This window comes from Alligator sinensis, unplaced genomic scaffold (genome assembly GCF_000455745.1).
Source record: "Alligator sinensis unplaced genomic scaffold, ASM45574v1 scaffold1072_2, whole genome shotgun sequence".
NCBI classification, from domain to species: Eukaryota; Metazoa; Chordata; order Crocodylia; family Alligatoridae; genus Alligator; species Alligator sinensis.
In genome coordinates this window covers 438,152-456,409 of record NW_005842278.1, presented here as the reverse complement: position 1 = coordinate 456,409, position 18,258 = coordinate 438,152, and the positions used below count along the sequence as shown (strand labels likewise).

General features: G+C 41.6%; 1 protein-coding gene across 1 annotated transcript; it reads left to right on the top strand.

The window, feature by feature from the left end:
* The first annotated feature begins 7,068 nt into the window (after nucleotides 1-7,068).
* Nucleotides 7,069-17,625, top strand: OLFML1 (olfactomedin like 1). The gene is made up of 3 exons (XM_006027947.3): nucleotides 7,069-7,370; nucleotides 10,219-10,507; nucleotides 16,218-17,625. Exons 1-3 carry the CDS (start codon nucleotides 7,245-7,247, stop codon nucleotides 16,994-16,996), a joined length of 1,194 nt encoding a protein of 397 aa, XP_006028009.1. The 5' UTR covers nucleotides 7,069-7,244; the 3' UTR covers nucleotides 16,997-17,625.
* The last annotated feature ends 633 nt before the right edge of the window (nucleotides 17,626-18,258 follow it).

The following is an 18,258-nucleotide window of genomic DNA, read 5'->3' as shown; positions in this document are numbered from 1 at the left end:
CTATGTCTGAATCTGAATCTTTCTGAATCTCTCTGAATTGATTCAGACGGTTCCAATTTGATTCAGAGAGATTAAAGGGTCCTCTGATTCGATTCAGATGCAGAGATTCGGCCACCTAATCAAGCCGAATCTCTAACAAATCGAATCAGGGATCGAAGCTTTGCACAGCCCTAGTAAGGAAGACACATTTTGGGATACAAATGTAATAAAACATCAGTCACTCATGTCACTGAAATTTACCTGCCAGAAAGCAATAGAGCCTAGTCTCAGGCTTGGAGCATTCCCCTTTTTTAAGACTACTGTTATTAGATATCTTTGTCATGGATATAGCTCCTACAAACATTTGAAGTATTTTGCTGTTGCTCCTACAAAATGCAAGCAAGCAGATGGACAGCAAACACTAGTTTGAACAAGATTAATAAATGGACAGGTGTATATTCTTTCTACTAAATGCTATTATAACTTATCAGAGCTGAAGGAGAATTACTGTATTGGATTGCTATACATAAATTCAGAGCTGTCAAGATCCCTCTACACTGAAATGAAAAACAAAATTCCGCTGCTTTGTGCATGATTCCATATACAATTAATATTTACCCTTTGCCTTGTTTATAATAGTTACATTTTATTAATGAGCATGAAATAAGAAAAACAAAGAACTAAAGCACCAATGAACTAGAAAGATAATTCTACTGATGCATCAGGCTTACTAGCAGAACCACTCTAATGTATGTATGCTTAGTGCTTTAAAAAACACGGTACTAATATAGAAAGCTGCAATTCAGATAAAATCTCTGGCTCAGTCTATTCACCAATCCTACAGAAAAAATCATGGTTTAATGTATACATCAGTAGTGCTCAACTTTCCAACCCTGCAAACCAAATGAGTGGCACAGGTTTGGTCCATGGGCTGGATCCCACACAGGTCAGCATGTGATGTTGGTCCATGGATGCCGGCCCAGTCTTGTGCACCCGGATCTAAACACTCACCAGCCTGACCCCATTTACCAGGATCTGGCCATATACTGGTGCAATCTGGCCCATGAAGCTCCCCACGGGTCTGGAAATTTGGCAGCAAGCAATGGAGCAATGTTTCCACTGTTCCCCTGCCACCAAATTTCCAGACCCTTGGGGAGCTCCACAGGCCAGATGATACAGCTTCATGGGCTGAATCTAGCCCACAGGTGAGGGATTGGGCACCCCAGGTATATAGCATTAACACAGAATTTTGGAGAAAACTACAGACCTGCTCTCAGCCAGATTACATATTATGAGTAAATATCATTTTATGCATGGATTATGTTAAGAAATAAATAGTATAGGTGGCTTTCCTATTTGGCCTGGGGGTTAATGAGTGTGGGGGGTTAACATTTGGATCAGAGCACTTGATGCAGCATTCTTCTATTGAACTTACCAACATCATGAATCACGGAGCAAAGAAAAGTGGCTCATGTGACATAAGCAATGGGTTTTTTACATGCCTGCTTACTTGTGCCCTTTCAAAGGACATGTCTATCAGTTATCAGTTAGGCCCTCTCTGACCCATGGAAGCACAGGCATAGCTGCAACATGGTATAGTAAGTAACCTCAATAGGAAGTTTTAGATCTAACCGTATTGCTGTAGTATAGTTTTACTCCAGTGTAACCCCATTTGAAGTCATATATCTACACTGATAAAAAACTGGAAAAGAACCTTGGAACTTCTCCAAAGCTCAGTATTCTTCGTCAATTATTCTCTATAATAATTTGTTTCATGTGCCTTTGTCATTCTATCTGTCACACTCAAAAAACATATTTGCATTCACTTTTGTGGACTTTTAGTGATTGATTTCAATTAGTTATGGTGTACTCTTGGTATCCAAGCAAAAATTGTCCCTTAACACCCTTACTTTAACCCATAACACTCTTACCAAGGTGAAGCAGAGAATAGATGGCAATTAAATGCAGAAAGAATGGCAAGAGTAAGACAAAATGAAATGAATGAGCAAAGAGGACATCAGAGAAGTCATGCAATGGAAAGGCAAAGAGTTTGCAGAGGCAATAGAAGAAAGGCTGAAAAAGTAGAGAACAATAGATTCACTGAAGACGAGACTGAGGAACATAGTTGTGGATTGATGAACATGGTGTGCCAATTTTGTAACTCTTTAAACTTCCAAGCTGAAAGACTGTCAGATGGCCAATTCCAGAGCTGTTGTCATAAGGGTAAAGTGATTCTGCCTCCAAGAAGACTGTTTCCAGAGTATCTATGGGATTTGATGATGAATCGGAACAACGAGCATTACCAGAACTTTAAAACAAACATTTGATTGTACATCAGTACATTGCCTGTTGAGCAAAGATCATTGTGACAAGATGTATGATTCATGGACCGTGTCGAGGATTGAATCCAAATGCACCATGCATGGAAAATCATCAATGTCTGAAGAAATATCCAAAGGAGTTTAGAGAGGAGACACTTGGAAATATTGATAGATACCCATTGTGTAGAAGACCAGGCAGAACAGCTCAAGTTGGTAATGACTTAGTGGATAACAGAAACATGGTACCCTATAACAAGTAGCCTATTTTTGCCCGTCATTGACCAAAAATATAAATGCAAATACGGGGCAGAAAACATCTACACTTTCTTAAAAACCTGAACAACAAGCAAAGCAAAGATGACACTAAATGATGAAAAAAAGCTGTGGTACATACTGAGAGGAAAAAGAATTGACAAGGGAAACACACATTGCCCTCAGAAGAGCAAGGTGCAGATTGGTGGGCATATTCTTAAAAAAAAAAGAAGAAGCAGGTGCATTCCTCTCTCTTGTTTCTCAGAGACCCATCTGCAAATCTCTAACTGGTGTAATGTAGCTATGGCAGCAGTAAAGAACCTTTTCAAAAGGCAGAGCACTGAAAAAAGGGGATGGCTAGGGAGCGAGGGGAGAAAGCTTTTTGGGGCATGGACCATCTTCCCAGTCTATGCATGTACAGGGCCTCAGTGTTGTCATAGTAATGTACGGTAGCTAAAAGATAGTATATGTCTAAGAAAAGGTGTTCGAACAAGGAGAACAATAGAAGAAAGGAAATACAAAACTCATTTTTCAGCCACAGCCTAGAGGATTCTCTTCCTGTAGGCTGCATCTGGTAAAGATCATAGTTCCAGTTTAGCATGTTTAGTGAAAGTATAGTTGGATGATCATCTGTCTGCTTTGCAAATCTTTCCCTTGGAAGCTCCTGCTTTTTCAATTGATGCTGATATTGGGTAAATCTGAAGCACTAACACCAGAAGGTATCGGACAACTCAATTTCTTATAAAGCATGCTTAACTATATAGAGCCTGTTTCAGGTTGACATGGCATATTTTGAACCTCCTTTGTGTTAGAATAAAGGGAAAGAAAGAATTAGTCATTTGTACTCTGCTTTTAAAGTAGGGAACTAATGCTCTTCTGAGATCAAGCTTATTACTGTTTTATTTCCTGTGAGCATTTAGGATTCATACAACAAGAAGATAGAATGATGCTTTGAGAATGATGAAAGCTTGTTCTTATTTGTTTGTTTGACTCTGGTGAAGTATGGAGGACCACCTCATTATCATTGAAAGTATAAAACCGTTTCTCCTCTGATAGAGCTGCCACTTCAGTTAGCGTGTTATTAGATGTTACCTTTCCTACTTGTTAAATGATCTTAAGACACATCTTAAGATGCATTAAGACAGGAAAAGAGGAGCTAAGTGCCCTCTGAGCATCTCAGTTATACCTCCTTGGGAGACGATTACCTCCAGCTGGTGTTAAGCAGCTCAGGTTGCAGTAATATTAGTTTGCTCCATGGGGCCAATCCCAGAAATTTGTGGGTCCCTAGTATCCCAGGTTGCACCACTGCAGTGGGGATGTGTAGGGAGTGCATGGGGGTGCACATGCACCCCCTGAGAGTGCTGGTGCACCCCCTGATTGGCCACACTCCCCACTTATGCGATGGGCAGGGAGGGCAGGTGGAAGTGCAAGTGCCCCTCCCACGAGCACCAGACAGGGAGTGGGAGCACCAGATGTAGCACCGCAGCCACTTCTGGAAGTGCCCGCTGAGTTTTGCTGTGGAAGGACTCCCCCCCCCCCCCCCCCCCCCCCCAGTCAGTGAGGATTTTCTGCGGGGTCCTCTGCTTGCTGACTGGTTGCTGGGGGGGAGCATGTGCCCCCCGACTAAGGTGGCACCAGAATTAGCATGTGCAAATTGTAATATGTAACAACACCCTTAGTATCTGTGGTTATAGTTACTAAATAGTCTACTGTAGGAGACAGAAAATAATTATGCATGTGAATTCCATTATGGTATTCTATAGTATAGCCAACTTCCCAAGAGGCCGATTGCTTATTTTTGGAGGATGTGCCAGCTTACAAATTTATTTGAAACAAGATACCAGGGAGTATGATATCAAGTGTCTACTTTTATTTAGATTGAGGATAGTGCTTTCAGTCATAATCTGCTCTTCCTGGTTTCAACATGGAGGATGATCCAATTTGCAGAAGACTCATGTAATATATTTTCTCTTGTTTCTTCATGCATCAGTGAGTGAAAGTGGTCCACATATAATTCATGTTCTGACAGTTTCTGTGAAGACATTATGATGGTTATTATGTGTCAGAGAAAAAAAAAAAGCTTGAAGGCTCTTGGCCCCAACCTCAGGATATTTGGTTCACCTTGAAGACTAGAGTGACACTACATTACTTTTCCAGGTTGTCCCCCAATTCTGGAATAAAACTCCACAGACCAATACTATTCTCATTTTTATATTATTTTGGGGACATGAAAAAAGACAGTAAACCACAAAGCCATCTTCAGAAGCCTAGGGCTATCGTCCACTGGGGCAGCTCTCCCCAGCTTTTCTCGGCTCCGCTCTTCTTCTCGTCCCTTGCTGGTCTGGTCTCCTGGACAAATATGCTATTCTTTTCTAGCTATCTGGGGCTCCACCCTGGATCACAAAACATCCAATCCGAGTGAGGGGCATGAAAACCTCACTGGGACCCCTCCTCCCAGGAGCTCTGCCCCCAGATTGTAAACGCACCAATCAGTAGAAGGGGGGGGGCACACTCTCCTGATTGGTGGAAGAAATTCCACTAATGGCTCAGCGTCTTGTTCGAGCTGGCAAGCTGCACGCAAGCTGTGCTGCAGCCGGTGCACCTGCTACATTTGAAATAGGGTTTTCTTTTTCTTCTTAAATACTTTAATTTACATTATTTCAATTTGTTGGATTTCAGAGTTTTTCTTTTGGAGGAGGAGGAAGTTCTTCTTGAAGACAGGTACATGGCCATTATAACCTCGCAGATTTAAAGAAAAAGATGTTCCAGGCACTGGACATGTCCTCTTATATTTTAACCTATCACCACAGCAGTATTGCTGTTTTTCAGAATAATACACATCTTGGCATTTTTTGTAAACAGACACCTCTATAGTTTCCTTTCTCACCCATACAAGTTAATCCTTTGTCCTCCCTCCAGCATGCATGTAGGCATGTGAGTCTTGATTTAGTGCATGAAAATATATTACACTCAGCCCTGGGAGCAGGGAAAGCCTGCTCAGGCCCCACGTGGTGCATACCTCAGTGCACAGAGCCTCAGCCCTGGGAGCGGTGAAAGACTGCTCGGGCCTCATCAAGGGGCACCTGCCGTAAGGCGCTCTTGGAGAATCACCAGTCCCTTTCCTCCTACAGGGACACTGGACCTGGGCCCAGAAAAGGCGGGCTGAGCCCCACCCCTTGCCTCGACAGAAGGCAAGGCCTTGGAGGTGTCCAGGGCTGGACCCCAGCCTACAAAGAAGGAACCCCTTGCAGCTTGCCAGAGCAGCAGCCTGGTCCACACGAGGTGGGGGTGGGGGCGGCGAAACAAGCCTACCGCATCTCCTCTCAGGACAACTGTGAGTTCAGGGAATAGGGGCTTCTCAGGGGAGGGGATGGAGAAAAGAAACCCCCCTCAGACCCCTCCTTTCAGAGAATTGGGTGAGAGTGCACCCTGCAAAATGGGGAACTGCACTTAATATTTTGTAAACTGATTGTACTGTGTGAGTTATGTTATATTTTAGCTGATGAATAATTTTAAGGTTATTTTCTTTTGGAGTTTATTTTTCTTGTTGTTTAATTTGTTGAGTATTATTTTGGGAATCTGGTACTTACCTGCTGGAGGCCTGCATGGGATTGCCCTGTGGGCCTAGTGGCTTACCTTAAGGATCTCAGGGTCCTGGGTAAGAAGGCTGCTCTCAAAGATTACCCTATGCAACCCCATTCCTGAATATAGTTATAAGTATGTGTATGTATAAGAGTGTATAGTAGTTAATTTTCTCTACTATTATTTATTGCTTTAGGATACACACACACACACACTTATAAATCTTTATATGTTAAATAACTTCTGTATATAGTTAAGAACCTTTTGTGTGGTGTGGCACTATAGAGAATAGAGGGATCTGTACCTGAGTCAGCATTCCTCTCACAGCACTGTTGCCTGCCCACCTATCCCATCCAATTGAGGACAGGGCATACCCCTGGGTGTATCTGGGTTACACAAGTAAAGATTTTTACTCTGAAGATAGAGAGACAATCAAATCCATAGTGCGCTTCACTATGGCTGAAGATTTGATGTCCAAACACTCTCAGATTTTATGGTAATGGGCAGCAGTATAAAACCCAATAGACAAAACAGACAAAGTTCTTCTGTACTCATCTATCATCTTCGGTTCTGGTATGAACATATGTGTAAATAAATAAATACAAAAGTACAAACACTATTTTAAACTTTGCTACAGTAACCACTGTGATTGTTCAAAACTACCAGTACAGATATTATGGACCCGATATTCACTAAGTACATTCACCAAAGTCTCACTGACTGCAATAATCTACACTAGCTGGGAATCTGGCCCATTGTGCTGTTGTTGGTTTTAGGAAGGCAGATGTGGGGGGATTTTTTTGGTTTGTTTTTATTTAATATAATTTGGCCTAAAGGCTTTATGTAACTCAGTTCTGAACATCTGGGCCTGATTACAGGCTCACAAGCTGGAAAGCATTCATCTGGCTTTTAGAAATAAACGCATTCAGCTCAGTGCATTGCACAACTTCATTTTTTAATGATAGGCTGCAGAAGCTTAAACAGCCATTTTAAATCTTTAATTTACATACCCTCAGTATTTTTAGCCACTTTTTTCACACCATAGTATCAGGCAACAATTAAGTTAATTTTTATAGCTTTTCTTTATTTTTTTGTAAAAATTCATGAACAATGGCAAACCTGCAACTAAGATTCTTGTTAGTTTCACTTTTCACAAGTATCGTGGGAGAAGCCCAATATGTAATGCAAGATGCAGCACTGATGCATTACATCGATCGGCGTTTTCAATCTTTAGAGGTAAGTGCTATCGTTATAAGTGGACCACAGAAATATTGTATAACTGCAGATGAAATTGAAAGTTGTTTAATGTTTTTGTATATGCTAACAGCTTTTAAGTTAGTTATTAGTCAGATAAAGCATTTTTCTCCTTGTGGAAAACAAAATGAATAAATGTAGCTGATAAAACTTACAACTGTAATTATTTTATCATACTATTATCAATCATATGACATAATTTCATAATGTTATATCTTTATTTCATTATAAAGAGCCAAATTCTGCTACCACATCGATGCAACCGAATCAATTACATTTTGCACAAAAAAAAAGTCTGTGCAAATATTTAAATTTACAATAAATCCCAGGACAATTACATTTCTTATTGTCACCAGTAGGCTAGGTGCCAATGATTAATGTACACATACAAGATTTTTAAAAAAGCTTTATAAGTTTTTATCTCTAGCTGAATTTAATTTTTTAAAACTTTAAGTATATTTGCACCTTTGGAAGAGATTGAAATAATCCCATGCAGTCTGGGAGATTAGAAAAATATTTTGCTTCCATGTAATTATATAAGAAGCGGCTGCATGTTTCCCTTAAGGGGCAGGTATAGAAAACAGTGAACAAGGAGGTAAGGAAGAGTAGGCAGGGAGGCAGGAGCTTTGGGGAAATGGATTGGTTGCTAGTAGGGAATCTTGGGTAGGCAAGGAGGATTGTGTGGAAGACTCGTGTATGTTTTGGGGGTATATCAAGAAGAGGAGAATTTGGGGAAGAAACTATGTTTCTTCAGTATTCTTTGTATATGCAGTAAAAGTGAAATGAATACTGACTATTAAAGAGGAAGACAGAAGCAAATAGGGTACATGGATGAAATCACCTTGTTATGCCTGGAACACAAACCATATTTAATACACCTACCAAAGATTTTAATAATAAAACAATAAAATACCAACATAATTAAAAATAAAAAAGGCATAGGAAGTTATGGTTATATGTAAATATGTAACTTAACCCATTGAATAATCAGCATAAAATATTAAATGAGCAGGCCAGACATAAACCTACAAAATATCAACAATAAAGCGGAACACATAGGCATTATTCCCATTGTAAGGCTATTTATTCCTCAGTCATAGAACAGCTCAAAATGGAAAGCTTGAAATTCAAGCTGGGTTCTACAGCTGAAAACCTAGTGTATTACCTGATTAGGCTTCCACTCTTAGGTGTCTTCCCTTGGATGCTTGCACATGTTTATCAACTTTAACATGCATAGGACGTAGCACAGCATAAAATTAAGGATATAAGATTAGCCTAGGGCTCAGGAAATCAGTATTATGTTCCCAGCTTTGCTACTAGTGCTATAACCCTTCAGACAAATCATTTTGCATCCACACCTCAGTTTCTCCATCTAAAATAACAATATTTTGTACTTTGAGAGCTACCGATAAGAACTGTCTACTTAAATCTCTTCCTCTTTCATCACTTACTCTGTTAGGAAGTTTGACCCAAGTAAAGAACTCTACAATTTTCATAGTGACTGACAATTTTGGGGGTTCCAGGTTTGGATGCCCAATTTGAAATACAGAATCATGGAAAACTTGGGGTAGAAGGGGCCTCAAGATGTCATTTAGTCCAATCCCCTGCTCAAGGCAGATGGTCCTTATCCAAACCATCCTAAATCAGTCCTTGTTTAACCTATTCCTACAACTATACAGACAAACCTGTTCAACAACTGCAAGGCATATCGCTCTAAAACATGAAGAGCACCCTCACTTACCACTGGTAAAGCAGGGGAATGAGGGTACTGTAAATGGCTGCTGTTGCAAGGGCTGTGAAAAATACGCTTGAGACATCCAAGGTTCCCCTTCCCTCTCCTCCCTGCCCCCTTCCCCCCTCCCTGTCACTACAGAAAAATGCAAAAAACCCCACAGTCCATGCCCACCTTCAAATCCTGAGTTTTAGAGGATGACTATTCAGTCCTTCTTGAAAAGTTGATATCTCCACTTCCATCCAGGAAGAGCACACACCAACTGCTGAAACTTCCTTAGCCTGACAAAGGGTTTTTGAACTCGAAAGCTTGCTTAATAACTATTCTCCAACTGTTTGGGTTGGTCTAATAAAAGATATCAAATTCACCCAAGGAACCTTGTCTGCCTATATCTCCACTTAGGCACCCAAAATAACTTTTGAAAATGCAAAGCGTACTGGTACTGATGGCTATAGAAACACGCAGGTCTTTTGTATATTGACAAAATATCAACTTGATTGCCCCATTTTTCATATTTTTACTTCACGCTTTTCACATAACCTCCTTCCCAACCATAGATTTGGGAGGTCAAATTTCAATCTCTCTTTTATATGACAGAAGAGAAACAGTAATGTTAACTCAGATCAGATATCTGATGGATTAGCAGAAGATCTTTATATAAAATGTTAATGCTTCCTGACTCCAGCAGCAACTATGCCTGTGTGCACATTCTTATGAGACTGACTCACTAGAGCTCCTAAAGAGGGGATTTTAAGCAGCTTTTGGAAGAAAAATCATCAGTCATTTCCCTGTTCTGAACCCCCAATTACTTCCACAGGTGGAAGCCAAGCAGAACATTTGGCCGTCTGCCTTCATGTCACAGGAAATATATATATTTAATAAAAACTATGAATTTTACTGACAGTGAAACATGTTCTCTTCATGCACACAAATGCCAAGAGATAATGAATTAATTTTAAAGGGGGTAGGAGAGACAACTAGACAGAATGTCCAGTATTGTTCTGTTTGTTTGTTAACTAATCATGATTTGACTTCCTATCTGTACAAAATATGCACAGTTGCAGTTAGATATATATGTATTTTGTATTCTAACTCAAGAACAGGCTGGAAAAATGCAACCAAGATATAATGGATTATGTAGAAGAATTCCGGGACTTCTCAAAGAGGATAATATCACGCCTAGAGGGACTGAATGTTTATAAGACTGAGTTTAAAAATGAAGTGGAGCATTTGTTAACAAGAGTTGAGAGAGCTCAAAGGGACATTGACTATTTTGCTTCTGGGAGAGACTCTGATGCATGTGTAGAAGTAGATGAAGACCTAGTAGAACAGCAACAAATTGAAGAAGCAGAAGAAAGAAGGAAAATTAAGATTGTGCTTAATGCAAGTAAGAACTGATTACTTTTCAAATTTCTATCTTTGAGAACAAATCCTCTAACACATTTATTCTGATACAACATGAAGTATAAGCATATGTTTTTGATATTTGCAAATGCTGAATGCATAAACATTGGTCTTTCCACAGACAAAAGTGCATCAAAAATAGAGAGAAAATGTAATCCTCTCATTTATATACAGACTCTGTTACATGTTAAATTGATCTTTTTGGAAACAGTTTTTCTGGACCACAGGCATTGTGTCTGTTCTTACACAAAGTCCCAGAAAACACCAGTCTCTCTCAATTTGTTGCAGCTCTGTCAAGTAATTAAGTATCTTTTATTTTTTTGGACAGAGCCTTGGTCCAAAAGGTAATTTTTGAGATAAAATTACTTAATCCACTCATAATTTTTTGTATTTTTTCATATTATCTGTATTTCAGTGTCACTTACTGACTTACATGAATGCAAATTTCAATGGTGAGTTTGAAAAGAAGTACTAATATGGAACACATATACATTTTATGTTTTATTTGAAAATTCCTGCCCTCTAAAATGTCATCCTTAAGAAGTATTTTGCTCTTATGAAATGTACTGATGGATTGTATGCATTGTAGTGATGTATTGGAAATTTTAGGTTGTCTTCTAACCTATTTCATTGCCAATCAGAAACAGCATGAAGTTGGAAAAACAAAACAGATTATTAAAAATAGTGATGAAAATCTTTCCAGAAAGCTACAGGACACATTCTAGGCTGATGTAAATCTTCCTTGCTCCACTGAGGTCAAAGGAGTTATATTTAGTTTTAATCAGCTAAGGGTCCCCCCCCCTTAATCTTTTCCAGCAAGCTGTTAGCAAAGGGTTAAAGTGGTAGTGGTAATAATACTACCATTTGCTCTATAATTGTTCAGCTTCCTCCTCTGCCATTTTCCACTGCTCTGAATGTCACAGTTTATTTCTTCCTTGGTCTTGGGATGGTAAAATGTTCGGTCACGTTCCTTGAGACCTGAAAATTATTTTTTTCTAAGAGTCATGGGAGGAGGAAAGTTTCTCACCTTTAAGCATTCTTGTATGTTTAAAATTATCCTCAATGGTAACTGATTTACATAGGCTAATTGTATTTTTGTAGGGCATTGCAATCAAGGAACTATAGAAAAGAAGGGCTGGAAGTGACCTAAGGAGGTCACTGAGCTCAACCCTGTGTTCAAGGCAGGATCATCACTATCTAAACCATCCTATACTAGTGTTTACCTAATCCAGCTGTGCTCAGCCCCTGGTCTGCAGCCCAGATCCAGTCTACAGAGCCATGCTCCCTGGCCCACAGATGTCTCTAGGAGTCCAAAACTTTGGTAGCAGAGGAAGTGGTAGCAGTAATTACCACTTCCCCGCTGCCAAATTTCTGGACCTGTGAGGAGTCCTGCAAGCTGGACAGCATGCTGGATCTGTGCGTAGATGTGGCTTTGGGCCTGATCATGGGACACAGGAGCCAGCTGGAGCTGGTGTGGGGCTGAGGGAGGTGGCACAGTGCCCGATCTGGCCCATGAACTGGCCCCAAGCCACTCATCCGGCCTGTGCAAGCAAAAGACTGAGCTCCGCTGGTCTAACATATTCTTAAAACTGCAGGAACAACCCTCTTGCACAAGTACCAGGCACAATGCCCCATAACAGCTAGAATACCATATCTTGCCACAGGTAAGGCAGGGGGACACTCTCAATGACCTACTGTTGCAAGGACAGGAAGTCGTTTGTTAAAACAGGCTCAGGAAATCCAAGGAAGAGGATCATGTCCCCCTGCTATAGAAGGGAAAGTCCAAGCTAATCTGGCTGTGATATAAAAATCCTCTTTGATCCCAAATTTGTTGATCAGCCTGACCCTAAGTGGAGAGGCAAGATCCTCTACCCAGGAACTTCCAGGTATTTTAGCCCCGGTAGAAGCACTGGTACACCACAGTCAAAATCCTAAGTTTTGGCTATAGCCAACACCCAAGGAAGGGAAAAATAAAAAAATTGTATGCATCTATTGGCATGTCCATTATTTATTCCATGATTTAACAGCATAGTCAATGTTTGGAGGCTTGTTCCTTAGGTGCCCAGTTCCCTGTAGAATACGCTTTCCGCGGCTTGTATAATTCTTAGCTCACGTTGGTATTTAAACGCAAAGCTATGAGTTATTTGCTATTTTATTATAATTAGTTACTGAAGGCCAAATATTATGGCAATGGCAAAACTATAAAATGTAGATTTTAAAGCACTTAAAAAAATCTGTTAAAAAAACAGTGATCCAACTTATAGCAAAACTGCTTCTCTACTATTCTCTAGTAGCATGTTTTGCACAAAACTTTCCAAGATATTTTTGAGGGGTACACTGTAAGTCCCGTGTTGTTCCCACTTTTGATATGAGTGTGATTCATTAATTGTAGGGGAGCACCGATAGAGATTTTGGGGGCTGACACCGATAGCCGATTTTAAGGAGGCATATTGGCTGATATCGACCCAATTTCTGATGCAGCTGTGTGCAGCTGGTAAGTCTGTTGTGCTAGACGGGGAGTGGGGAAGGAAAGGGCATGGCTGGGTCAAATCAACGCCCACTCTGGGGGGGGGGGGGGGGGGTGAAGGCGGGCACTGCCCAGCCAGGGTGGGACAGGGTGCAGGACAGAGCTGCAGCTTGTTGTGGGGGGAAGCTCCTACCATTGTGCACACCCCAGGAAGGCACGGGGGGATGTACCCCCCAGATCTGTGTGGGGCAAGGTGGGCGGGCTGAAACCAGGGCTGCAGCAGGCTCTTCTCAGCGGGGGCAGGACTCATGGCGGAGGCTATGGAGCAGGCTGCAGTCACCCCAAATTTTTCCATAGCCCCACAAGAGCCCCACTGCCAGCACCGCTGCTACGTGCCCAGTGCAGCCCCAGCTCTTCCCAGCATGCGGATGGAGATGGAGCATTGAGCCAGGGCTGCACTGGGTGCAGTGGTGGTGCTGTGAGCAGGGCTATGGGGTGGCTACAGTGAAATTTGGGTTGGCTGCAGCCCCCTCCATAGCCCCTGCCCCGAGCCCAGCCCCAGCTGAAAAGAGCCCGGTGCAGCCCCAGCTCCAGCCTGCAACTGCAGCCTGCCTGCTCCACCCCGTGTAGATCCTGGGGGCACATACACCCCCCCCTCTCCCACCCATGCCCTCCCTGGGTGTGCACAGCAGTGGGAGCTGCCCCCCCGATGAGCCACAGCTTCATCCCATGCCCTGCCCCACCCCAGCTGGGCAGCACCTGCCCACTCCCTCCCTCACTGCAGGGGGCTTTAATCTGCCCCTCCCCTGCTACCACACCAGACTTACCAGCTGCACACAGCTCTCCATGCTGCCAGGCTGTGTTCCTTGCTGCCTGCATGCTGCACTGTGGCTGCATGCACACAGGGACATTTATCGGCCAAATTATTGCCCGCATCTGGCCGATTTCCGATACAGTCAATTTTCTTTATATTGGTACTGGTCCAATCTTGGACTGATGTATTGGTGCACCTCTAATTGACTGACATTCATTTCATTAACTGCACAGCAGGCATGCCTGATTTTCCAACCCTTTGCTTGTGAATGGATTGTACCATTCCTTCATATTAAGCATAAACTGCCTTTGGGGTCTGATGAGCTCTAAATATAGCTAGGTCCTGATCATCTCCAAACCTTAGTGTTAGCTAAAGTCCCTAAAGTGTTTGGGTAAGGGGCATCAGTATCCATGAGTGCAGAAAGAACTGCTTTTGGGAGGGAAATAGAATCTTTCCACTGACTTCAAAAGATTTGGATTGGGCCAAAAAAAGCCTGTTTTTGACTTTTCCTTGTCATTCACTTCCAGAACTTCCTGCCTTAGGGCATTGCTTGCTGTGCTTGGCAAAAAAAGACTGCACTTTATTAAAAGACATTCTTTAAGCTTCAAGGAGTATCTCTTCTTTGTTTCCTTTGGCACACAAGCAGAGTGTACATTGTAATAAAATGTTTGCTGGAAAGAGATGGGCATTTGATAAAGAACCTAGGTTCTGTACTGGATAGCAAGTAGTATCTGCGCAAAGCGGGCATAAAATGCTGCCAGTTTAGAATTGCCCATTAATTCTGGTGGTCAAATATTGCACCTATCTTGTACCACTGTAATTAAAATACTGCTCCATCAGCCACATTCCTTGTACTCCTGATATGCCTCTAACCCAAGGGTTTATGACAGGAATTGTTATGCTGGTCCAGTCAGGTTACATTTCAGAGATGGAAAATTCCTGACTGTGATCTGGATACTTTTCAGCACCTCCATGTTGTAGGAGTAATGAAAAGGGAATTCAACATAGTCTAGTGTGGCAGTCATTGTATTATTGCTTCTTTTTAGGATACTGTATTTTTTACAAGAGTGTTTGTGTTACTTAAGGAACTATAGGCAGTGACTGAACTCTTCCTTGAGGCAGATAGTATGTGCAGTAAAATTCAAGACGGCAGGCTTTAATCTGCATGCCTTCTATAATTAAAAAGTTTGATTCTTCTCTCATGCTAGGAACCTCAATAAAGAGAAGGAAATTACGCCTGTGTAAAAGTCTGGGGTAACTAAGAATAGAATCAAAGGGCATGTCTGTATGGTGCAAGACAACACCAGATAGAAGAGTCCTGCCTGCTCCCATATTGGGAGTAGATAGTAGTGTTACTGAGGTGCTGAGCACTAGGGTTGTGAGAAGCTTTGGTCCCTGATTCGATTCGGCAGAGCTTCGGCCCAATTTGGTGGCTGAATCTCCGAATCCAACTCGAACAGAGGACCCTTTAATCTCTTCTAATCAAATCAGAACCCTCCAAATCATTTTGGAGAGATTTGGAAAGGTTCAGTGATTTGGACATAGACACAGCTTGAAATGCTTTTTCTACATACCTCAAGGTAGCAGGTGACTCATGAATGCTGTGATGCTGGAGCTCATGGAGTGTCCCACAGAAGTGCGGGGAAGCTCCCCAGCATGCTCGTCAGCAGACCCAGAAGTGGACCAGAAGTACTTCTGGTCCAATTCTGGGTCCCCTGGAGAGCATGCTGGGGGGCCCCCCTGTATCCCCCTGGCTCAGTGACTGGTGCTTCCTGGATCTGGGGGAGCACCCGGGGTACTCTCATGACTGCGCACTCCCCGGCGGACCTGGAAGTGGACCGGAAATACTTCCAGTCCACTTCTGGGTTCACCGCCGAGCACATGGAGGGCCCCCCCCCCATTCTCCTGTGGGACAGTCCATCTGCCCCAGCATCTCAGTGTTCACAAGCCATGCTGGTACCTCAAGGTATGTAGAAAAAGCATTTAAAGCTGTCTATGTCCGAATCACTGTTTCTTCGATCAGCATCAAATCTTCAGATTCTGATTCGGCCAAATCAAATCAGGAACAGCGATTCGAACAAATCAAATCACTGTCCCTGATTTGGGTTGAATCTGAATCCGAACTGAATACGGCTCACTTTGCACACCCCTATTGAGCACATGTCAGGACAGTCAGCACCTCAGCAAAGCTCACTAGTGCATGTACAGTATGTTCTCAAAACAGAACATGCTGGTTATACCACATAAAATATATTTAGCCACAGCCACTTTGTCATCACCTTTGTTGACATTTCAAACCTACCTTAATTGCTGAATGAAAAAAGGACAAAGAAATGCAGAAGGGGGTATCTAGAGGATGCATACATATTCTTATTTTATAATTATTTTGCATTTGGATTTCTTTTGTTACAGGCTGTGACAACATGCTTACAGGTATCAAGTCTCTAAAAATAGTGAAGAAGACTGGAGATGCTCATGGCTCTTGGATGAAAGATCCAGGCAAAAATCATCCAAAGATTTATTTCTTAAACAGATCCAAGAATAATGTTATTTTGGAATTTGCAAATATTAGGGCATTCATGGAAAGCAGTAACATGCTAGCAGCCCGGAGAGTTATCCTACCAACTCATTGGCAGGGAACTGGCCATGTCATATATAAAGGTTTCCTATTTTATCACAGATATGGTTCCTTAAATGAGATAATTAAATACAACATCCACAAGAGAAATATAACTGACCGAATGCTCCTGCCAGGTGCTGGACAGATGCCAGCTTATGAACTGTTTCCAACTACAAAAATAGATCTTGCTATTGATGAGCAAGGACTATGGGCAATCCATGCAGAACCAGACATTGGTGGAAACCTTGTCATCACTAAAATCAACCATCACACCATGGCTGTGGAATATACTTGGGATACATCATGCAACAGCAAGAATGCTGAAGCTGCTTTTATGGTCTGCAAAACCCTCTATGTTGTGTACAACACTCCCAATGGAGGTACATCTCGGATAGAATGTGTGTACAATGTCTTGGATGCTTTAAATACTTACGAAGTACCTGTGCTACATTTCCCCAAACGTTATGGCAGTCATTCAATGATGCATTATAACCCCAGAGAAAAGGAGGTGTTTGCCTGGGGTGATGGATCCCAGATCATCTACAAACTTGAAACAAATCAAAAAGTTTAAAAAGTGTTGAAAAACTCATCAGATGAACTTAAAGGAAGTACGCCAAGTTTTCTTCTTACTTATGTTCAAGGAATTTCCTTATTTTTCTATTTGCTATTAGCTGCAACTGATTAAATAAGCATTAGGTTAAAAAAAAAGACTAGACTTAGGCAGGGTCTTAACAAGTAATAATGCTTGGTCATAACCAACAGATTCTGAATTTGAAAACAGATATACATTTGAAATGTTAAATAAAGTTAGGAATTGCCACACTGGATCAGACTAGTGCTCCATCTGGTCCAGTATCCTATGTTCATCAGCAAATGGTACTAGACACAATTGTTAGGAACTTCACAGGGTGACACCATGAGATGATTTTCCCTTTTAGGGACATTTTTCTATACAGCCCTAATAGTAGGCAGTTGTTTATCACATGAATCAGTAGCTCCCAAATATCTTGTTCAGCCTTTTTTGCTAAGCTCTTGGCCTACAGAACTCCCTAAAGCAATGATGTCCCACAGTTTAACTCATGGAGAAGTAGGACTAGTGGGGATCTCAGGAAGTCATCCAGTTCAACCCCTGCTCAATGTAGGATGATCCTGACTAAACCATCCCAGTCACATTTCTGTCTAACTTGTTCTTAAAAACTTACAAGGATGGGGATTCCACACCCTCTCTGGGTACTCTGTTCTAATGTTTAACCACCCTCATAGTAAGAAAGTTCTACCTAATATCAAAACTAAAATTCCCTTGCTGCAATTTAAGACTGTTGCTCCTTGTTCTGTCCTCTTTCTAACCTTCCTCAGTCATCTCTTCTCCAGACCAATCTACTTCTTTCAGCCTTTTCTCGTAAGTCATATTTCCTTGACCTTTATTCTAAACCTAAATATGCATTACATTTTTAAAGGGTCTTTTTTATTAGTTTTAAATTTTCCATCTTTCAGTTTTATTGAATTAAAAATCATTTGTGGGTTATGACATAGGACAAGTGTAAGTTCTCATTCAGTCTTCTCCATCGAGATCAAGACAAAAGTCCTCTTGAACCTAGCAGCCAATTGGGCTATCATGGCTAAAGCAAATTAGTTTCTTAGCCAGTGGCATACAAAGGACTCATGAGACTAGTATCATATCTGGCTACCTTTGACTCACCAATTTGAATGACCACTTACAGCTGTGTCTAGTAGGGTCAGTCTGAGAAACATATCTGATGGCAAAGCTTGAATGCATGCCAGAGTGGCATATTTTAACATCTCTGCCACTATTTCCTGGCCTTTTCTAGGTCA